Below are 24,586 nucleotides of genomic sequence, written 5' to 3'. Positions count from 1 at the left end.
TCTTCATCTTCAGCTCCCAGAAGAGCACATAAACCTCAACTTGGTTCAACACTAAACTACAATTTCAATTTCCTCTCTACCCATCCTGCTTTCCAGTCACAATGACCTTCCAGTTCTTTCTAGAATGTTTCACATGTCAGTTTCTTCCATTCCTTTATAGGCATACTCTTGATTCCCTTTTGCACCTGTTGAATAAGTACTTACTCATCTTTTAATACATCAACTCTTCCGTAAAAATAGCCTGATGACATCTGCATCACAAAAGTTCTGAATGATCTGGCCCCATCATACTTCATACACACTTCTCCGATGAATAATATTTTGTGGTTAGAGTCTCCCTGCGAGTAGGGAAGTCAGGAAGACAGGAATAGCATTTGTTCCCATGCACCTGCACACTGTTCGGTTGCAAATACTCAAGTATTTGAGGGACTTAGTGATGGAAAACATCATCTCTAAACTCCCAAGCCACACACATGACATAAAATGATATGCTGACAGAAGTTGTTTTGTGAGAGCTTTAATGGCACAAAATGTTTATAGCTACAAGTTATACATGTCTTGTAAACTGTATATAATGATACAAAGTGCTAACTAAATAGATGAAGAATGCATATCACTTTGGCTCAGTTAATTCCAATAATTTCAACAACTGGTTCACTTAAAAATTCACCCAACTGGCTAAATCTTCAATTTTCACTTTTTAGAATAGTAAGTATTTTTACTGCAAAGTAACCTGTTGCACTTTTCAATGTGCAGGTTTGTGCAGTTTTGCTCATGATTCGGTTTACAAGTACTGTTAGCCAGTTTTCATCAATCAAGAAAAATGAAGGCTGCCTTTTCGTCCCCAAATTGTAAACAGGTATAAAGCTTTTTGAACATTAATCTTAAAACGTCAACTGTTAATTGTCAAAATCTCCTTTCCAACCATGCAATCTGTTTCTGTTCAACACAAATCTGGGTAGGAGCATAAACATGTATTCTGTATGTTAGAGCTATCAATAAATACTGCATGATTTCATCTTAGGAGAAGTTTTACTGTGATCATGTATTTATGTTTTAAGTAATAGTCCAAAATTTCACAGATAGTTTAAGAAAAAGGCAGAACTAAATTTATTTCCAATGTTGAAAAGAAATCATAAATATACCCAAGTTCAACCACACTACTGATAGAATTCTACTGAATTTCAAAGGACGGCAATGTGTTACCTGTAAAAAAAAAAAGTTGCTCTTATTTTAAGGTTGATTTTACTTTTTCCTCCCAGGATACCAACTGTAATACAAGCTGCATACTGTAGCAATTGAACGGTTTAGTTCTTTCACCTCTATCAGCCTTTCCAATTTTACCCGGGGTTTTCAAAATCAGCGGGCTGTCCGGTTCACTTTCCTTCCAAAGAAATCCAAGTATGAACACTTGAAATAAATAGGTTACAGAAGGCAAATCAAGTGTTACCAGGTTTGAGAATAAGATAGAAACAAGGTATAATAAAAAGATATCCAAAATTACTTAGGCATCAAGTGCTAGAAAGAAAACATAAAATGATTCAGAAAACAATTCTGGATATATCATCTTTCTTAAAGATAACCAGCTATGTTTATGAAAAAAGATAATCAGAAATTAACCTTTTTTTAATCTGTAGATTATTTTCCACTATAACATGTCCATTTTACAAAACTTAATGTGAAAGACATCTGTCTTTCTGCAAACTGGCAAATCTGGTTGCCAGTGTTCTCATCCAAGGCAAACCTGATGTGCTTTATTTAATGAATAAATGGCCAGTTTTAAAATTAACAATGGTTCTCTACATTGTCAGGAGTAATGTCTACAACATAAACAGTAATTATTTATATATAAAACATATGATAGTATCCCCTTCAGAGTCATGCTAGTTGTTCCAAAATCCAATAAATCTACTTGGAATAACTGGTAATCCTGCTGCTTTCTAACAGTTTGGTCCTAAAGCTTCACATTTTAGAAACAAACAAACAAAACAGAAACAGTCTATCACTGAAGGAAGCTGCCGAGCGCTCTGGGACTGCAGGAGTCGAGCACAACCGAAAAGATGGCCCCGGGAGAATGTGACCGGTGCCTGCACAGTCCCGGGCACCACCCTGGGAGGCTTGTGCAGGTCAACAGTAAAAAGGGAGAGATCCAAAGAAAACAAATGGCATCTTCTCAGAACTTTGTCAACTGTTCCCACAACCCAAGTCTGGTTTTCAAAGTTGCACAAGTGCTTGAAATTACTCTGAAACAATTATCTTCAGAGTTTAAAGGCTTCAGAGTATAATGGTGCTTCCTAAAATAAGAAGCCTATATTTATACCACAAATTGGAACTCATTCCAAAGCCCCTTCTTAGAAAAGAATTAAAAAACAAAAAACAAAACTTAAAAGTCATGAAAAATTCACATGCAGCTAAAGCTAATTAAACAAAAATACCAAATACACACAAATCCCCAAAGCAATTTTGTATAGTTCTAGGCCTGAGACGTTCCTTAGGAGAAATAAAGATTCTACACCATAGAAAAGACAGCATTACAACATACTACTATTAAAATCTGTTGATGTAGTTTAGTTTTCAATCTACTTCATACCCATCACTTACGTAGCCGGCCTCCTATAAATTAAAAGGCGCCATTAGGAGGCTGTTTAGACAAAACGTGGCTCCAAAGCTTGTTTAAAATAATTTTTTATTGCCCAGGATATTTTTTTTCTTGTGTCTTGTTTTTTTGTTTGTTTGTTTTCTTTTTTTAATAACTATAAATTCAAGCTTAGTGAAGCTTGCTTTGTCTTGAAAAAACAAAACAAAACAAAACAACAAAGCTGTTCTATCATTTGCTAATCTGATCTCATTTGAAGAAAGAGATGGTAGTTATCTTGCAAGTGTAAAATTTATACCATGAATGATGCAGGTCTAAGTCTGGTGGCACTAAAAGGAGACGATAGCATTGTTGACAAAATTATAATCTGCTGGTGGCATTTGCGGAAAAGAAGCCCTTGCAAATTTCTAAATAACAGTAAACTCTGTTAGGAAATTCTAAAGTGTCTTACAGGCCAAAAAGGGAATGAGGTTAGTAAAATGCCTCAACAGAGTTTGAATAAAATACTGGATTTGAGAGTTACTGGAACTTGGATATGTAAAAATAGGGTGGCAGGTTGGGTCATGCTTACAATGGTCTCAAGTTCAAATAAACTACTGTGACAATACACCACTTCACAGGTCACACGCTTTTCTGGGGCTGTTCTTTCCTTCAGTAGGTGCTGGCAGAAGGCGTGCTGAGTCGCTTTCCGATATAGATGCTGAAAGGAAACAGAGTACGGAGTGTTTCATCAGTGTCAATGGTTGCAAACCAGCTGCCCACAGGCTGAACTTCACCTAACAACTCCATGTTGTAAAAGACTCTAAAGGTGTATGTGCACAGTTCCCTAACACCCTGAAATCACTGCTGCCTTCCTTAAAACCAGTTACCAGGCAGCCAAACTGGTTTTATGTAATTATGTTTACTCATTAGGCAGGACTGGACAGCACAGGGGCAGTGATCAGATGAAGTAAAACCAGAGAGAACAGATCTCTCCAAATGACAAAGCACAGCCAACTTCCTTTGACACGTTCCCTTACAGCAGACAGAAAGTTCTACTGGTATTTTACATACAAAATACAGTAACATGCCAAATCACAAATCTGCCAGTGCTTTATAGTGGGCTCTTAACTAATCATTTAACTCTTCAGGCTTAAGGCCTAATATTACTTTTCCCTGCCAAGCAAGTATTTTACCAGTAAATAACATAAGCAGAAGGGAAGTTAAGGAAAATAGGAAGCTAGTCCCACCAACCTCCAGTGTAATGAAACCAACTTTCTCAAATCCTTTTTATCTATACTCATCTATAACAATAGTTACACTTACACCAGGAAGCGAGACAATCTGCAGACTCATGAAAGGAAGAGCTACTGGAAGTTATAAAAACCAAGTTCTTGAGGGCAAATGAACTACTGTGCAGTAAATACCAAAGGGGAATTTGAACTCCTCCCCCTGCCTGCCCTCACACCAACTCTGTTCAACAATCACACACTCCCTTCCTCCACAAACCCTTCCATCCATTCTGCTGTTTGTGATCATGGCCTTCACCATCACAAAAACAGATCAGGTACTCAGGAAGACAAAAGGAGTTTATGGGAAAGTTATGTTTATGTTTCCATGTTTATGACTGTGAGTAAATCTCTCCCATATGCTGAGCTCCTTACAGAGGAGATAAGGGAGATAAGAGCTTTTGCATATTATATAGAGAAAATGATTCTTTGCACATGCTTAAAGAGAATAACAGATATTGCTTAAAGAGAATAACATATATCTTATAAAAAGAAAAAAACAACAACTAGTGTTTAACTCCTTCAAAAACAGATTTCCTCAACTGTTCCATCAAGACCAAAAAAAATGTGGGGTCAACTTTAGAAGAATAAATGAAAATGCCACAAAAAAAGAAAAAACAGAATCCCGAACCAACCTACCAGTTTCACTCAAGGACTATTCAATAGAATGGTGTACTTTCCCTTCTGGGGAAAAAAAAATGTTCAAATCAACCCTAAGTTTATACACTTAAAGGTTAGTTTACTTAAAAGATTTTTTCTTTTTTTTAAATTTATTTGACAGACAGATCACAAGTAGGCAGAGAGGCAGGCAGAGAGAGACAGGAGGAGGAGGCAGGCTCCCTGCTGAGCAGAGAGCCCGACGCGGGACTCGATCCCAGGACCCTGAGATCATGACCTGAGTCGAAGGCAGAGGCTTTAACCACTAAGCCACCCAGGCAACCCTAGGTTAGTTTACTTTAAAACTTAGCTCATCTTGATGAATCACTAAATTCTTTCCCCAAAACTAATATACTGTATGTTAACTAAATTGAACTTAAATGAAAAAATAAATAAAACTTAGCTAATCTTGAATAATTTATAAACAAGAAAAAAGGAAAAATTCAAGCACAGAAGAGCCCACTTAAAGATGATCATTGGTGGGGGTGGGGGAGTGGGGAGGGGTTAGGAAGATGACCTTTGAGAAGATTAACATGAATAACTTATTTTCAAGTAAGAAAAATAAAACTCCCCTATTGAAAATGCTTACCAGTGTACCAATACTGTATCAGCTTCTATAATCTTTTAAGCTCTCCCTATTTGCACTGAAACATTAAAAGTAAAACAAACTGTTTCACATCTATTTCTTATGTCTGGAAACACAACAGGGGATGAAATGAAGGGAAAACCCATTAGGAGTCCACCAGTACTTACCCTAGGCCCAAAGCCAAAACATGAGAGAGGAAGAGAGACGGAATGAAGACCTTAAGGAATTCTGCGGAGAAAATACCCCCTTTCTTCATGGCCCCACTTTTCCTCATGCTTAAAGAGACAGAGCGTTTGGGGTGTCTGAAGTGGAACTCCCTGGGGGAAGAAAAGCAGAGGCAGGGGTCAGAAACTCAGAAACGCACTTGCTGAAAGCATCCTAGGAGTGAGCAGGTCTACTGCCTTTGAGTGGGAATGGCGTCTGCCATGTTCCCTGAGAAGACATGTGCAAGGACTTACTTAGGTGGAATGTTTTCAGGTCTACTGGACCAGTCAGACACCCAGTCAACACTTTTCTTCAACGCATCAACTTCTTTCTCTCCTTCTGCAACTTCTTCTTCTGACTGTGAAGAAGAATTACAACTTTAAAAAAGAAAAAAAGGAAGCCCAATTGTTCCCACCACAAAAGAGAAATCTAGACAGAAAATATACTAAAACAGGGCGCCTGGGTGGCTCAGTTGGTTGGACGACTGCCTTCAGCTCGGGTCATGATCCTGGAGTCTCGGGATCGAGTCCCACATCGGGCTCCCAGCTCCATGGGGAGTCTGCTTCTCCCTCTGACCTTCTCATCGCTCATGTTCTCTCTCACTGTCTCTCTCTCAAATAAATAAATAAAATCTTCAAAAAAAAAAAAGAAAATATACTAAAACTCTTAAGGTTGTGCATCAGCAATTTTCATGTAAGAAACACGCCAGTTTTCTAAAAAGGCTGACCCAGTGATCTGAGATCAGGGCATTTAATATCTTAAAAAGAACCTGAGTGGGCCTCACCGTTGTTCAACCAAAGCATAGGATGTGAATCTGGAAAGTGCACTTCGGGCTATAATGTTCACTGAAATGTGGAGAGCATCAGTAACTGCTGCATCTGGGTGATACTTATACAGAGGCCCACTGCAACATTCTCTTTACTTCTGTTCATACTCAAAACTTTTCATTATTAAAAAATCTCCAAAAGTATATGCTAATCAATATAAAGTGATAAGAAAACAAGTGGGAGATGTGATGAGGAAGTAGTAACAGTATTAATCATTTATCAAGAGATAAGCATCATTCTAAGCACATTATATGCATTAATGATTTTTACTTGGCAACAATGCCATAAAAACAGAAATTATTAATATTCCATTTTACAGATGAGGAAACGAAGACGTAAGTGCCTGAAGTTTTGTAAGGAGCAAGAGATAAGGTCAGTATTTAAACCAGGTAAACAGTCTCTTTGAGTCCCCAACTCCTAAGCATTAAGCTTTACTTCCTTAGACAAATCATTAGTGAAATATTTTCCGAGGTTATTCAAAATTACATAAGCTAAAAGACTTTGGAATCATTTATTTTATGACTTAGAATTTGACATTTTTTTCCATCAGGTAAAAGAAAAGTAAGTCCTTTTTCTTGGTAATGATAACCTACAGTTTCAGGCCAAGAACAAGCAAAATTCCCAATAGCTTCTCCTTCACAAGAGCCCTCAGAAATGAGATGGTCCTAAAAATAAACAATACCATTCCCTCAGCTTTAAGGAACGTGATGCTAGGACCTCAGACCCAAGGGTCTCAAAGCTAAGAACTATTTTGATTTGTTACTCTGTTTGAATAGGATTCATTCTTTTTGGTAGATAGCTATGAAATGCAGAGCTTGATAAAAGCATGTGGTTCTTTTTGACAGGGCTAGTTCTCTGTGAACTAGGTGCCCCAGGAAGGTAGTTCAGAGAGTAAGAGGGGCTACCCTACCTCTAGAGACTATCAAACCGAAAGTAAAATCCCTGTGGATTTTTGCTACTCTGGTAGCATCATTCTTACTTAGTTCTGCTGGACTTGGCAAATTCCACTGAATGACACAATGTAGCCTTTAGGATTAAGCTTTTTCCATTGGGTATTGAGGTTACTCAGAATCATGAGTTGGCTCTTTTTGGAATAAATCTGAAAACATCCTAAATCAAAATGAAGCTGCTACAATTTACTTATAGATCAGTTTGTTTACACACAATATTTGATTATATTCAACACATTCATGTCACTTCTGGTTACAGTTTCCAACTCTGATCTCGCATTGTCTCTCCTTAAAACTGCTCGAAGACTGAGGTTTAAATTTGTGAACAAGTTAATATTTCCTACTTTCCAAGAGAATGAAAATGTAGTAAGATTTTATGGCTTAATTTACTTTATGATGTCATTTTCTCTCAGTTGAGTGAAGCAAAGTTATCTTTGGACTACTAGTAAAAACAAACTCCCCTAATCAGTTTAGAATGCTTACCTTAAGAACCAAGAATCCTATGCTATCCTCATTTACTACTGCTGTGTGCTTCCCTTTATTAATCTTAAATTTGCCAGTTTCAGGTTTTAAATTACCTTCCAAATCTTGGAAAAATGTACTTAATATGGTAATAATGCACTTTATCTATAAATACGATTCATACTTTTAACGGAATCAATAACCCTCTCCTCTGACTATTTTAGCCTGTTCTATGTGCAAGTCCTTTACCTTCAAAGCACTTACATTCTCCCTCCATGGTCCATGTCAAGTTCTTTCTTGACATGGTCTCTATGTGCAGCTATTAAAACCACACAGAATGGGGTCCATAAACCCCAGTTTTACCAGACAGGAAAGGGAGGACATTTTGCTCTGTACCACTAACAGTGATACCCAACACTTCAACCCCAGAAACACACTACAAAAAGGACTTCAAGAGACCTAAATAAAACGGAAACTTCTGAGGACTATGGTCCTAAAAGTATAGTCTGAATGACCCTTTTCCTAAATGCATTATACCTTGGGCTTCCTCATACCATAACTCACCCAGCACATCTTAGTTCATTCTCAGGACTTTGTGAGGTCTCCTGAAATCAACCCCATGCATGGATTTATTTTAGTAGAAGGCACAAGAGCTGCAGGCTCAGACAGCCCTGGTTTCAATCCTGGCTCTCTCACCCACTGGCTTTGTGATCTTAGATTAGTGATTTAATGAAGACAAAGCCCCACTTCTCCCATTTGTTCTAAGGGCTAATATCACCTCTTTCACTAGAATGAGAACACTGGAAGGGGGAAAAACTTTTTTTAAAAATAGATTTAGCACCTAGAATACTTCTAGTATGTATTAGTGTCTTTCCTTCCTCCTCCTAGAACAGGCTGAAAACATTCTCTGTTCCTCATACAGACAATATATAAATGTTTGATAAGGGCAATCCCATAACAGTCCTGTGGTAAATGCTTCTATTTGCTAACCCTGAGCTTGCTTCTCGCTCATGAAAAAAATCCACCCTTCCAAAACCTAAAGTTGTTAATTTTTAAATGATCATTTCTTCAATTTTAAAAAAGCAATGGAAAAGGCTTTTTGAAAGTTTAAGTAAATCATACCTACTGATTTCTCTTTTACCACAAGTCTTACGCTAAAAAAAAAAAACACATTTTTCTTAAAGGACTTAAAACTGCTTTTCCAAAGATGTAATCATGTTTATATGGACTGCTCTGATTGTTAATATGGTTTACCCAACAACGCTGACGGTAACTAATATTCCTTTAGGTACTGATTTCTGAATTGGGACCACACGAGCAATACTATCATAATCTGACACAGAAGCCAAAAATGTTGTATTTTCTACCCTGACTTTCATAAATTCCTCTGGAATTCTAGGTTGGATGCAGTATGCTCTACAATTTTATTTAAGTTCAAGTATCAGTTAAGGCTAAATGTATACTGCCACTCCATGAATCAAGACAGCACTTACGGGAGTGTTCCAATAGGTTGTTAGGTAGATTATTAGGGGGAAAATGTATGTGTGTGGGGGAAAGAGGTCTAAGATCAAATAAGCTTGGGAAATACTTGGTTTAAACTAAGAGATTCTTCTATTGCCGGAATTGTCAGAGCCTTTAGTGTGCTACCATGTGCTGTGACTACTGGGGATGGGGAAGGGGATAAAGGGAGCCCAGGGACTGTATTACTTCCACTTGACTTTGGAACTATCTTATGGAGCTTCCCATTGAGCAAATGTTTGTTGAAACACATTCTGTAAAATGCTAATCTAGATTTTCAAAGTGCCTGTACAAAAGACAGTATGAAATGAGGACATCTTCCTCAGGAAAGACTACAACAAATAATTAATTTCACTTCTCTTCCTTGGGATTCCTTAGTACACTTTTGCCATGCAAACTACTATTTTCTTCTTCATTAGTTATAGCTTATGCATGTGACAAAACCGACATACATCAGCCAGCAATTCAACAACTGCAGTCAGAATATCTCTGTACACGACAATCTTATCTATAATATAAAGCTCATCATAAAACAAATTTATATTCAATCCATAGATTTTCTAGGTTTTAGAGAACAGCACAGACTATGAAAAAAGCAGGGAGAAACTGCAACCTTCTGAAACAGAAGAATACTGGCTGCACCCCACGTTATCATGCACAGTATTTCCAGTGCAAAAGGGGAACAGGTCACTATGCAGGGAGAATCCCACAATGCAAAGTTTCTGTCCAAATGCATTTTTAACATTCCTTCCACAAATACTCTGCCAGCCCATGAACACGGTAGAGAGACAATGGTTGTGGTCCTCACAAATTTGCACTCTGGCACTTTTAGGCGAATCAACACATCAATACAGTCAAGGGCCAGCTATGAGCATTTTAAATCGCTAATAACAGTTACTTCTCGTAGGTTTCAGAATATTAATCATTGTATACTTTCAATACTACAGCCATCTATTTTACTGACAACATCAACTCTTAGCGAACTACATTTATCTTAAGGGACCCTGCAAAATTCAGATGAATATTCTCTCTAGCTGTTGAAATTCATCTCAAAAGTCACTGGTTTGCTGTTAGATGCAGGAAAAAGTTTTCACGCCTGGTTCTACAACTTTCCTTTTCATTAATTTTGTGACCTTAAATAAAACATCTGTCTCAGCTTTCTATTTATAAACTCAAGAAGCTAGCCTGGAATACTGGAATGATACATTACAGGCAAGAATTTTCCAATTCTTTTACAGTGAGAGGACCCCAAATTCTCAGCTGCAAAGTGTACAAAGAGAGCTGTATCATCCTAAGTAAATTCCAAAATCAGAAACTGAAGAACTTAAAACCGCTTCAAACTACTTTTTAAAGTTTTCTTACTCTTTAATATATTTAAGTAAAACATACTTATTTAGAGGTTCACATTCCTAATTATTTAATGTACATCAGAAAAATAAGCACACACCCACACATATACACACACCTGAGAGCTATGGTCCCTGCTGGTGTGCATCTCCACATCAAACATAATCTGCCCATCTTCTTGTGGGGAAGGGCTAGAAGAGAAAGAATTTAGCCATTACTTTTAATTCTCATTTTATCAAGTAAATTAACCTCCACTGGCAATTAGAAAACTGAAAGTTACAACAGTAGTATGGTTTTGAAAAAGCAGCAATCGAAAAGTATTATCTTGACCCCAAAGAACAAATGAAATAGAGCACTCTTATACCCAAAATATTCTGGAATTTTGTGATGATGATGATTTCCTTTGCAAGGATAATTTCTCTCTTTTTACTTTTTTCCCAGTAAAGTTATAAAGATCTTCAAAACCAGAAACCTAATTTGGGGTTCTTTTTCTCCAAGTTCTTTCATGATTAAATAATTCATCACTAGGGATTTTCAAAGTGTGAAAGCAGTTCTCAGAGTCTAGTTGGCTCCCAGCCTCCAAAAGAGCTTCCTTGGTGTAATCTGAAACTGGCCCCCACATAGGAGGGCAAGAGGCAGACTACTCCAGGGTGGTAAGTGGCAGCTTTAAACTAGGGAATTTAGAGACCAGGCCTGTCTTGGAGTGACAGTGAGGTGAGCAGATCAGATCCACCTCCCAAATTTTAAGTGTATAGAGGCCTTAACTGCGTTTAGTCATGTATGCCGTGCAAACACCATGTTTCTGTCTCAAGGCTATATTCTTTTTTTTTTTTTTTAAAGATTTTATTTATTTGACAGACAAAGATCACAAGTAGGCAGAGAAGCAGGCAAAGAGAGGGGAAGCAGGCTCCCCACTGAGCAGAGAGCCCAATGCAGGGCTCCATCCCAGGACCCTGACATCATGACCTGAGCTGAAGGCCCAGTGACCCACTGAGCCACCCAGGCGCCCCTCAAAGCTATATTCTTGAGTCAGCTTCTGGGAGCCAGGAAGGCAGGTAGAATGCACATTCCAGGAACAGGGGAGGGAATGGGGAGCTTCCAACTGCCCAAGTCCAGCTCCAGGGTCAACCTGTGGTCACATCTTGAACACCTCCCCCAACACTCTTTCAAAGGGTCTTCAAGGTTAAGATTATTTTCATGATACTATTATGATTTGCCTTTTTTTATTCTTATTCTGTCACGTCTGTCATTCTTATTCCATGGATCATGAAATTTTCCAAAGGCTACATGAAATGTTTTATCATTACAGAATGAATGCAAAAGCAAATGAGAATCCAGCTGTTTTCTATTAAGCCAGATAATAAAGAGATTTGCAAAAATGTAAAACAATGCTACTACTTCTTATTTATTTATTTTTGGTTATGAAAAAGTTATTTTTCATTCTAAAAAACTTATTCACACAGAAATGCGATGGGTTTATTATTGCTAAATGAATACATTTTAAAATCTGTTTTCATTTCTAATATAATTAAATATCAAACTATATAACCCACATATACAAAAGATCGTTGGGGATCCTAGCAATTTTTAGGGATGTAAAGGAGTATGGAGACTAGAGCCACAATTCTACTTATTTCAGAAATACCTGCTTTGAGATATTTCATAGTGAATTATATAAGCTTATATACGAATATAGAACCTTCAATAAAAAGTACAAGATATATTTCCAGAAAGAAAATTTACAGGTAAACTATTACATAAAAACACATGATCATGAACTATACTTGATGTGATAGATGAAAACAACATGGTAAGTTCTATTCTTAATCTTATCAATGACTGCTTGTGTAACCACAGCAGGTCATTAGATTTTACACTCCATACCCACGCTGCCAAATCTCGTCGAAAGTAGAGATGAAAACTCTCCAGGCTTAACCAGTTCAAAGGAGACGTGATCTGTTAAAGCCCCCAAGAGCTCGTACACAATGTTAACATATAGAGATGATGGTGAGACAGATTCAAAAATAAATAAGATCACCCAAAATGTGTCAGACTGATTTGGCCTTGGAGTCTCAGACTATTATAATTAACATAAAAGAGCATTAAATGGGGACAGCAAAAGAGAAAAGCTGGTTCTGTATCACACAAATATGTTAGTGTATTTAGACATTTTTTTGAACTAGAAATCTCAGGCTAGAGCACAGGAACCAGACGGAAGGAGGCACTTTTACTGTCCTCAGTTTACTGTCATTATACTCATATGACACTGCTGCATTCACAGCCAGATATCACATTAAGGGCCACTCTCACAGAGCCAGGAGCAGGTCAAGCAGTAAATGAAAGAGTCAAGAACCCTACAGAAGCACTGTTCCACTTCTACACTCCTATCACTGCACCAATCTCACTTAGAAGAGTACTGAACATTTCACTGGTGAACCATTTACTAACAATTTGGAATGCATTAGAGCTTCAACCCTGGCTCATATTAGAATTAGCTGGGGAGCTTTTAAAATACCTTCATGTCTCTACCCCATCCCTGATGACAGAATATGAACCTCCAGGGATGTGGCCTGTGCACTGATATTTTTAAAAGCTCTCTGGGTCTCCCTACTGTGTAGGTTGACAACTCCTGCAATAGGGTAAAATGTAATACAAAACACATAGGGGCTATCTTCTAACAACCACTACAGTGACAAAACTGTATCTCTGGAATAATTTTTAAATTGAAAATATGGTTGACTGTTGAACATTGTAGGGCACTGGACCCAACCTGAACAGTTAAAAATCTGTGTATAACTTCTGACTCCCCTCAAACCTAATTACTAATAATGTGCTTTTGGCAAGAAGCCTTATAGATAACAGAGTCAATTCACACATATCTTGTACATTATAGGCCTTATGTAGTGTATTCTTACAATAAAGTAGGCTAGAGGAAAAAAATGTTAAAGAAACTCATAGGGAAGAGAAACTACATTTACAGTACTATACTAGATTTATGGAAGAAAAATCCACACGGCTATGCAGTTCAGACTCATGTTATTCAGGGGTCACTATATATATAAATTAGCTCTGGGACGAATATCCAACAGCCTTAAAAATGCTTCCACCTACCAAAAACACTTCTCAACGACTTCAAATATAGAGATGCCTGGCAATTCAAAGGGCATGAATTGTGAAGACATTTTAAAATGTTATGGTGGGTTAGCACAGGAGAGTATTACTGAGCTATAGTCATAGGACTTCTCTGAAAGATGACCAGGAACCCACAGCCTAAAGATACAGAAGCTGAGGGTTAGGGAAGTGTTCAAAAGCACGTGCCACACCTTGCTTCATGTATTTAGAAACCTAACTTAAACCTGATCAGGGGAAGGTAAATTCCTATCCGATCACAAGTAGAACTACAACCACAAGTGAAATAAGATGACCAGAAAAGCAAGCAGGTACCTTTTTCTCTGCTCAATGACAACAGCAAGTGAACAACGGGTTAAGAGATACGCTGATACCAATGATCAAGGGTCATGTACTTGAATGCATAGTAAAAGTCTTACAAACAGGCCCAGAAGAAGCAGAAAACTTCAGAAACCCCTTACAAGTCCCATAATACAAATGTAATTAATATGAACTTCAGTCTGAAAGACAGACGAATGCTGCTGCAACTGGAATCATTGGGAAGCTGCTCAGCAAAGAGCCATCTGCTCTGCTTCTGCTTATAACAAGAGCCATCCCAGGCTCCTAAGAAGCACAGGGACAAAGGCAGAGATAAGACGGGGTGGCGGGGGTGCACAGAGTGCCAGAGCCAGCAAACCGGTCCTCTGCTACCTTGGTAACATCAGTGGATTATAAGATATGTAGGAACTTCAAACATGACTGAACTCCTGCTACTCCTTTTAAACTTTTTCTGACAAATAAAATATGCTACATATACAATTTTTACAAAGTACAAAGATATACAGAAGAAAAATATCCACAATTCCATCCCTTGGAGATAATCACTTTTATTTTTAGTACACATTTTTAAGTGTTTCCTCAGTCTTTGCCTTGTGCATCTGCATTTTTACATGACTAATATCAGTTAACTCTTCATCAGCCAAAAGATCATCCAGTAGCCCATAACGCTAACAGCATGGCTGCCACCAGTCTAAAACTGTCACATATACCACCCATCCCTCCAGAAAAAAATCAAAGCTTACACTGCAAAATAAATGAACAACTCAGTTTCATTTTACTCATACGTATCACTGTATCCTTACTCTTTCACCAAAAGCAGTCCTTCAACAGTGGAATTACTTTCTCAAAGGCCAATGTAGAAAAATGAGGCATGAAACAGAAGTTCTTCTGAAGACACAGAATGGCCTTCCAAATTAACTATCTTTACAGATCTTGGTTGGTGTTTCCAATGATGCAAATACCACTATAACTTGAATCAACCTGCAGTTTCTAGGACCCAAATGTTTACTGACTGTCTACTGCACACCAGCATGACGACTGTCAAGGGTACAAAGGAAATGAAATGACTCCTGCCTTTCGGAGTCTCACAGTCCTGAAGGGGGGACAGATACATAACTCGCAGAATGTGATCTGTTAAATAGGACACAAAGGAAAATGGGAGAAAGTTTAATACTACAAGTAAACATTTATGGCATTGACTTCAAAACTGATAAACATCAAAAAATGATACAATCTGAACAAGGAAATTGATTTAATCCAGTGAAAAACACCAGGCACTCAAATATTTGTCAATTAGCTATCTGATTTAAATTACACATGCTGCGATAAACCAAGAGTTGTGTTCTGTAAAATGAAAATGAAAGTAAATTTATTATTTTTCTCTAATGGGAACTGGCCTTGTAACCCATCTGTATGGATCTTACTTACCTGTCACAGTGAGAACTGGCTCTTGAACTACTCTGTCCTGATTCGTGTTGTGCATCCAAAAGAATCTTCTCCATGTCTCCATTGTGGATAGAGGATGAGGACGGTACATGTTCTAGCCCCCCATTTTTCCCATTGCCATTATCATTGCCATTGCTGCTGTTCATGGGTAGCTCCACCCAGGAACCTGTTGGACAAGTCAGATAGCTTAAGTTAACCACAGCAGAACCAAACTCTGTCATGTGCACACAGATGTGAATGCGGTGAATTCTGATAAGAATTCAGTCTGGCCTCAAAGCAAATGCAAGAGTATTCTGAAGAAAATAAATAAGGAGCAACAGAAGTCTAAAAATATAGTTCCTGTTCCTGAAGTAGCTCATGCAATCAACCAATTTAGAAGAAGCTGGAACTCTACAACTATTATCTTAGAAAATGCGTCTTTTAGCCAATTTTCTCTCTAGTTAAAGCTTAGTTTATATATGATAAGCACTTACGGAAAACTTTGAGATTGCTTTTCAAAAAATAAGTGGCTAGTTTATTACTACTTATCTTTACTATTTTAATTATATATGTTTAACATAACATATTTATGCGTATTTTTCCCCATAGTCTACTGCAGCTATTTAGTTGTATCCTCCCCACAGATGAAGTAAACCTATGGCTTAGAAACGTCTTAGAAGTCATCTAAATAAGTTAACAACTGTCCTAATCAGCACAATTAGAGGCTTTTAGAGAACTTAAATCCAATCATAAAATTTTCAGTTTGTGTACAAATGTGCAACATAAAATTAATGCACATAGCTCTAATTAAATCTGGTGATAATACTAAAAAAATCTGAAAAAAGCTTTCTTTCTACCCCACAAATTAGTTTATTCCTTTCCTTTATACCTCACTTCTTTCTATCCTCTCCCTATGCACTAACCATACCTCGTGGACTTGTCCTTTCTTCTCTCCTACCACTTCCTATTTCCGAGAGTTTCACAAAGCCTTGTTGGTTTTAGGGGAGAAACTGCGCATCTGTTACAGGAGACAGGGAGGTTTCCTCAGGCCAACAGTCAAAGAGGGTGGAGCCACAGGAAAGGGGACGTGGCCCTGGTAATCTGGATAGCTCTTGAAAATATTTATTTATTGGCTCAGTGAGTTTGCTGAACACATTACAGTGCTTTAATTTTAATAAGAATTGGTAACAGCAGCCAATTCACAACAAAAAGAAACACTGCTGAATTTTCTTTCTAATATCCATTCTGTATAATAAATTTTATTTTATCAAATATAACCAAGCAGATTGATAGGGCCATTCCTCCAAACTCTCAGCAGAAGAATTAGAGTTCTGTGGCTGAAGAGTCTTCCATCAGTAAATCAGAACCATCACCAAAAGAGGCTCAAACCCTAAAATGCACTCTCAGTGAGGTGAGGACTATTCTAGATCCAAAGTAAACTCAACATCATCCTTACTGGAAGGAAAAGCTCAAAGGCAGACCTGGGTGGAAACCCGACTCCACCACCTAGTTTTTGCCTGTCTTTCTGAGCTTCAGTATTCTCTGTAAAACAGATATTCAAAAATACAGATCCCTAAGAGCAGCTCTGAGGATTAAACACAGGACACAGGTAAAGTACCCAGTAGGTGGAGATATTCAGCTATCCACTAGTTAAAAGAGCTTACATTTGTCAAGTACTTAGAACAGCGTTGGCTAAATGAAAATGAAGTTACCCTTTCCGTCCTTTCCCTCTAAGGCAGTCCCAGTATGTGTCACAGTCCCATAACCACGGCCAAATCTTTGGGACTATACTGCCCAACAGCACAGTTGCAGGACATCTCTGTGACCTCATTCTATACACAAAAATGGGCACAGACTAGACAGAACTCAAAATGGATTAACAAGTTCAACTAGCAAAGCTAAGACAGATTTAACACTAACTAAAGGTAATTTAACTAAATACTTCAAGTGCCTCTGGAGTATATGAGAAATATGCCAAAGCATCCCTAAATTTAGAGTTCTGCAAAATTTTAACAGAAAGAGACAGAAAAAGAAAGAGGTATATGTTAAATTTTTTTTTCTACTCATACTGTTTTCTAGGATTGTCAAACTTATTTTAAACCAACAGAATCCATTCTTCTTGTATAGAAGACTGAAGTGTAAAATAAACAAAACCACCAAAAGACCTGAGCTTCTCTGGTAGGAGAAAAACTAAGGAACCAGGAGTTCATGATGGGTCTCTGTGGAAGCCAGCCTTCCCTTAAATATAGTTAATGTTCACTTCAAGTAGCTGATCAAAGAAAAAAGTGCTGTAGCAGTATTAGCTTTTCCAGACCTTACTTTTTTGAAGGACTTCCAAACCAATATCTAAATTCTACTTTCTGCATTAAAAATGCATGAGCAATCATAACCTAGGAACCTGAGAAGACATACCTGGAAAACCTTAGTAAAACTGATCTTTGTGATTAGCTTCATACTCAGCATAACTGAAGTCATTTCTACTTAAGGCAGACAATATTTATCTGGCATAAACTAATATGGTGGTTAAGAGCAGAGAGTGAAGGCAGACTCCCACTCTAACACTTACAGCTGTTATACCCTAGACAGGTTACTTAACCCCTTAACAGTTTTATCATCTGTAAACTGGGAATAATAATTACATCTACCTAATAGGATTGTTAGAAGGTTGAAATGAATAAAGCATGGAGAAAAATAAAGAAGGTCACTAGTATATGGAAAGTGCTATGTGTTAGCCACTACTGTAATTATATTCTGTATCTTTTAAAAATATATCTTATTGCAAAAATGTGTTTCTTGAAAATAAACATATAAAGTAAAAATACCTCTCCTCCCAAGCTCCCATTCCTATTCCTAAAGGCTACTTTTCAAAAGGTTCCTATGTCAACTTCCAGAGCTTTTTCAATGAAATACAGTGCTGTTCTTTGGTTTTGTTTTTACAGAAAAATTGAATTGTACTATACATATTTTTCTCTAAGAAGCGTTTCTTTCGTTTCTTTTCTTTTTTAAAAGATTTTATCTATTTGAAAGAGAGAGAGTGTGCCAACATGAGCAGGGGGAAGGGCAGAAGGAGAAGCAGACTCCCCACCAAGCAGAGAGCCTGATACAGGGCTTGACCCCAGGACCCTGAGATCATGACCAGAGCCAAAGGCAGACCCCTAATCCACTGAGCCACCCAGGGGCCCCTGTAAGAAGCATTTCTTACTTAACAGCTTACAGATAGTTGTCTTTCAATTCAATGTATATTACCTTACTTCAAAACAACTGCTTTGCATCTCATCTCATACCATACTTTAATCATTATCCAAATGACAAGGTTAACCATTACCCAAATTGTTTCTAATATTATGTTATCTATAATCAGGTCTTCAATAAATGATAATTTGACAATGTGCATTAAGACACCTAAAAAGGTAGACTTCCCTTAGTAATTCTCTTCCAGATAGGTATCTATGGACATAAACAGCATTGCACAAAAAGTTATGCACACAAATTATTAAAACCTTCATTTTTTTACTAAGATGGGAAAAAATAAACTTGTCTTTCTCAATAGATGGACTACACATGCTTTTCATTACCTAGTTCATTCCTGATTTACAGCCTCAGAATTTCTTGATGTTCTAACTCCACCAATTCTCACAAAGTCCCCTTCTCCTTGGAAAGGAAACAAGACAAGATATGAGGATTGCGCTGTCCAAGCAATACAAAGTAGAAAAAAATCCTGAGTGAATTCTCTTCCTAATAATCAGACTTTAAAATTAAAAACTATAGGCTCTCTCCACTATAGTAAAACACTACTTAAAACTGAAAAGACCTCTCTTATGCCAGACTCTACACATACACAATACATGAAATATACTTTAGTTTAAGTGTTTGAGAATTCCTAAGAGATTCACACTTCTACATTTTGTAATATAGTATATTGTGAGGATTGACCCAGTAATTGCGAAGGAGGAGGGAGTGGGAGAGCTGAGGGGCAGAGGAAGGGAGAGAAGGAAGAAGAGTAGTTGTCATCTTTTTCCACAACTTTCCAAGGTCCCATGTATAACTCTTATCCTAACCAGGGGTAACACATTTCATTATGTCTGATGTTCTTTCCTTGAAGCCTTTATTTTATGTAAAGTACTGGATGCTGGAATCCAGACCAAGAACAGTCACCAAAATTCTTCTTTAAAAAAAAAAAAAGTTAGGGCACCTGGGTAGCTCAGTGGGTTAAAGCCTCTGCCTTTGGCTCAGGTCATGATCCCAGGGTCCCGGAACCGAGCCCCACATTGGGCTCTCTGCTGCTCAGCGGCTAGCCTGCTTCCCCCCTCTCACTCTGCCTGCCTCTCTGCCTACTTGTGATCTCTGTGTGTCAAATAAATTAAAAAAAAAATCTTTAAGAAAAAAAAAAAAAAAAGTAGATCATTTTCCACAAGTGGATACTTCCACACCAGTTACTTATGTATTCAAAACAGTATCATGAAGCAGTGAAGCCTCACATGCCATAGCCTTAAAAGCCTTCTCACCATACTGGGGGAGCAAGTACATCACAGCTGAAGATGTTTAAAACAGGGGGGAAAAAAAAGGAAGAAGAAAAAGAAAGGCTGTACTTCCTACATCAAATAGTAACAAGATTTTCTTATATTACCTACCAACTTATATAGCATAAATGTATACAGATATTGTTACATAGCTTGTTAGTTTTCTTAAGAATAAAACTGAAACTGGAAAAATGTTGTTTTAACTCTGCCAGTAGTTCAGATATTTATCTACTGATTTTGTAAGGAAAATGAATAGTTTCCCAATGGTAAACAAACAAACAAAAAGTCAGAGAAAGGTTTCATTATTCCAAATATTTCAATAATTTGCTGTTAAAACTGTCTTGACCCCTCAACTGAAGAAAAATCCCAAACCACAGATAATCTGTACAATGAGTTCATCTCCCGTGTTTCATAGTTATGCAACTTTACAGAACAAAGAACTTCAACTTATCAGCAATTTGGGTAGTATTAGATATCTGAATAAATTGTTTTACCTAGAGCCCAAAAATCACTTGAAGGAATCAGTAAGGCTTCTTGTTTTGTTTAAACCAGTTATATAATGAATTGAAAACACAAAATAAAAGACAAGAGGGGAGAAATTAAATATGGCACTAGCTAAAAGGTTTTCAGTAACTTTTCAAAGCTCACCCTACTCAAAAAAAGTACTTTCTATCTAGCAGACTTCCCAAAGCCAACATTTTGGTATCACACACAAAGTGTTCTTCCACTTCTGTTAAGGTTAATATAAACGTAGCAGCAACTCAACGACCAAAAACATCAAATACCTCTTATGTCTATCAGACACAGAGATAAACAATCACAGACAACTCGACCCCATTTGTTGTTTTTGTTAAATGGTCAAAGGAAACGAAAATTCCTTTTTTCCTGTGAAATCATGTATGCATACTAACCAAACAGCCAACTTGAGAGTACTGCAGGAAAATGGTGAGTACAATCAAGAAACAGTACACTAAAGAGAGCCAGTCACCTCTGTACATCAGGTAGAATAACCTACTGGGAGAACAGGAAACACACATTACCAGGGGATTCTGGGCTACCACCAGAAAGTAAAAAATCTCAGCTCTAAGTCCTAGCCTGCTGTGAACTTGAGAAAACATACTTTACTCTTGCTCTCTTTACCAGTAAATAACAGAGACAGTAAGCACTAAAGTGTCTTCCCATTCTAAAATTCCACGCTTCTAAAACGGTATGCTAAAAATGGTAAGCAGTGTTTTAAGTGCACATTAAATACATGAAGCAAATGTTTAAGACACATAAATTAATCCTTTCTGTGGGAAATAATATACAAATCTTAAATTCCAGAACATAAGTCACCTGGGTTTCAAAAACTCAACATTTAAAGAAAAATTTATCCATCAAAAGATGGAACAGCAGCAATAAGCAATGAAAATATCTTAAAATACTCAAATTTTATCCCCATCTTGTGGGGAGGAACTCTTTTCCCTAAAATAATTTTTAGGCCACGATGGAACACCTCCCTTGTATGAAAGAGATTGCAATGCCTTTGAAAATCAGTTAAGCATCCAAATGATTTTTAAACGATTTCATCTGGCCATATGCTAACTGTCCCAACTGCCTCTTTCATAAGATCAATTACAGAAAGGTTGGGCAACGATCTTTCCAAGAAAACTGAGCTTTCAAGACAACTGGGGAAAACCTTAGGACAAGATGTCTGAGCACCAGAATGTTATGATGAGCAACTGCAGCTGGTCGTTAACTCAAATATTGCACATTAACTTCCAAGCGCCCAACTGTATCAGTGTGGTTTTAATCCCGTTTCTGAATATTTATTGCCCCAGATTCCATAATTTATGCAATCTTGCATGGCTCAAGAGGCTGTTCACAAAATGTTTTCAGGGCACACAACCCCATCGTTTAAAAAACAAAACCAAAAAACACACTTGGGCCAACTCTCTTAAGAAAAAAATTAACAAAACAAAACACGAAAAAAAGTAGCACAGCCTCCTCACCCCCACCCCCACCGTCAAACAAGTAACCACTAAATTACCAAATGATTTTCCTGACCAGCCTGTGGTAACAAAGGAAGGGAACTGGAGGGCTTACATTCCGAGTCCTAAGGGGAGGCCGACCCAGAGAGCTGGGGTCAACCCGGCCAGGCGCGAGCCCCGCCGCACACCTGACCGCCCGCGCGTCCTCCCGCCGCCCCCTCCCCTCGGCCTGCCGCCCGCCGCCCGCGTCCATCCCCCGGCGTCCCAGCTGCACGTCCCCATCCCTGCCCACGTCCCCTCCGCCGCCCGCTCCGCCCACCGCGCTCCCCGCGCCCCCAAGGCCCGCCCCCCCGCGTTCCGATTGGCTACGCTAGGGGGGGCCACCGCAGGTGGGATCGGCTCGCCCCCTTCTCCTCCCACCCAGCAGCCCTCCCCGACTGCAAGCCCAAGCAGCCCCCGACCGAGACCAAGGAGGGAGGGGAGACGGGCCACAGGAAGACAGGAGCCACTCCTCCTGACAGGTGACGGGAGCTGTCAGTCACCCGCACATCCTCAGCCTCGGCCAATGGACTGCCTTCTCCTCCCGCCCCCCGCGCAGAGCTGGCGGCGGCGGCCGGAGCAGCTCCTCCCCCGCCCCCCCACCCTCTTCGCCGAGCCCACCGGCCCTGCACTCACTGTTGAGGCCGGCTGGCGGGGGCAAAGGTTGTTCACCTTCCTCGCAGTTGTTGTTGTTGTTGTGCGGGGGCGGCGGCTGCTCTACTAAATGAGACGACATTGTCAGGTGGCTGGAAGGGCTTGCGGCCGCAGCAGGACCGTCTCTGGTTCTCCGGCAGCAACACAACAAGCCGAGTCCCCCGCCCCCTTTTCTGCGCCTGCGCAATCCCTCCCCTACCTTGACGTCAGGGTCCGCTCCGGCCACGTGATGACAACACAACAAGCGACGGGGCGGGGAGGGGGCGTTCCCAGGCGAGCTTCAGACCTGGAGACGCGGGAGTCACGCTGACGCGCGCACCTGGAATGAATTCTTGCGTGTCATTGTACTGGCCTGATGGAGTGACTTATGCGACTGGAACTGATATAGAGGTTAGGGAGAAATGTGTAATGAGGAAGGGTTAGCTGCTCATATTTGCCACACAGATCTCCTACAGCGACATTGTTTTAGCCAATCCCTGAGCATTTCTTTTTCACTATCTATAAGGATTCATTTCTGTAATAGGTTTCGTGGTGACACAAAGGAAGAAAAAACCCCGGCCCCTCCCTGTCATAAAGCTAGCACAAAGCTGACAATATATGAATGCCTCAAACAGGGAACAATGTAAGGCAGGCCAGAATTTTTAGTTATTAAGGATTTTTAAAAAAAATTTTAAGTTATAAATGAAACACGTAATCATTGTAAAAAACGGAAAATTCCAGGAAAACATGCGGAAGAAAATAACCACCCGAATTCCATCATCTAACCTATTTCTGGGGCTTGACATGGGAAGACTTGCTCGGTGTACTTGGGTGACAGTAAACTACTTTATATTCTTAAACGCTCCACCTATTTCATATAACCGTGTCCTTTGTCCATTCCTTGGTCTGTGTGGCATGCATTTCTCTCTGTCACTTGTCTTTTAACTTTGTTTCACCCTGAGGAAGTTCAAAAATTTCTTGCAATCAAATCCATTATTTTCGTATGATTTGGGAGCACCCTCACACTAAGATTTTATATCTATTCCTTATAAATTTTCTGATTTTCTTATAGGCTTATTTTTTATATTTAGGTCCTTGATCCATCTGAGATTTATTTTTGAGGTCTTGTAAATTAATTAACTTCAATTTTTCCCAATTGGGTAGTCAACCGACCCAACAGTATTTATTAATTTTTAATTTTTAAGTCATCCTTTACGCGCTGATTTGAAACTGTACCTTTACCGCGTTCTAAATTTCCTCAAAAACATGAGTCCATTGAAGGCCTCTCCACAAGAGCTCTATTAGATAAAAGTAAGAAAAAGTTTGTCCTCTTTTGTCTTTTCATGACTACCTTTAGATGAGTTTAAAAGTTGCACAAAATTGACCACGTGTTGGTAATTATTGAAGTTTGGTGATGGTTACATTAAACTATTATTCTAGTTTTGAATACATTTGCAAAGTTCCATGCCAAAATTTTTTTTAAAAGATTTTATTTATTTATTTGACAGACATAGATCACAAGTAGGCAGAGAAGCAGGCTGAGAGAGGAGGAAGCAGGCTCCCCACAGAGCAGAGAGCCTGATGCGGGGCTGGATCCCAGGACCCTGAGACCATGACCTGAGCCAAAGGCAGAGGCTTAATCCACTGAGCCATCCAGGCACCACCCAAAAATGTTTTTTTAAGGATTAATTTGTCAAACTGCGTTGCAATTTTTAAAAAGATTTTGGTCAGAAATGTATTCAATTAATAGATTAATTGGGAGGATAATTGACATATTTACAAAGTTGCCTTCCCATTTAGGACTACTGTCAATCATTAAAAGAAAAAAGTAAGCAGTGTAGCCAGCAAAATTGAGTTTTTTCAGGAAGAGCGGAGGCGTTGCAAACTATGGTGAACCATAGGAAAGTCTGAAGAAGAAAGAAGAAAGCAATTTTTAAGAAGAAAGGAAGAGGTTGGGAGGGGTTATTCTGAACAAAAGTTCATTAAGAAGAGCAAGAATTTGATGTTGTGACAGCCTCTCATTGGCTGAGCTGTTGCCAAGCAAGAGGAAAATCTTCCTTCTTCTTGCTGGGGTATGTAAAGTAAGTTTCTTCCTGCTGAAGTATGTAAGGTAAGCTGCCAAGAGTAGTACCTGAGT

The 24,586-nt window shown here is 38.7% G+C and overlaps 1 protein-coding gene across 3 annotated transcripts; it reads right to left on the bottom strand.

The window, feature by feature from the left end:
• Nucleotides 1-501: 501 nt before the first annotated feature.
• Nucleotides 502-22,638, bottom strand: BNIP3L (BCL2 interacting protein 3 like). 3 transcript variants are annotated; one of them, XM_044224962.1, is made up of 6 exons: nucleotides 22,453-22,638; nucleotides 15,291-15,474; nucleotides 10,534-10,606; nucleotides 5,566-5,669; nucleotides 5,275-5,424; nucleotides 502-3,296 (listed from the first exon to the last, which is right to left on the bottom strand). In XM_044224962.1, the coding sequence occupies exons 1-6, from the start codon at nucleotides 22,550-22,552 to the stop codon at nucleotides 3,248-3,250; spliced, it is 660 nt and encodes a 219-aa protein (XP_044080897.1). In that variant the 5' UTR covers nucleotides 22,553-22,638; the 3' UTR covers nucleotides 502-3,247. The 3 variants fall into 3 exon arrangements, with proteins under 3 accessions (XP_044080897.1, XP_044080899.1, XP_044080898.1); XM_044224964.1 differs by lacking the exon at nucleotides 22,453-22,638 and adding an exon at nucleotides 18,863-18,881; XM_044224963.1 differs by lacking the exon at nucleotides 22,453-22,638 and adding an exon at nucleotides 16,216-16,311.
• Between the last annotated feature and the right edge of the window lie 1,948 nt (nucleotides 22,639-24,586).

The sequence above is a fragment of the Neovison vison genome, chromosome 11, assembly GCF_020171115.1.
Source record: "Neovison vison isolate M4711 chromosome 11, ASM_NN_V1, whole genome shotgun sequence".
NCBI lineage: Eukaryota > Metazoa > Chordata > Mammalia > Carnivora > Mustelidae > Neogale > Neogale vison.
The sequence above is the reverse complement of the archived record's forward strand: the minus strand, read 5'-3'. Positions and strand labels throughout refer to the sequence as shown.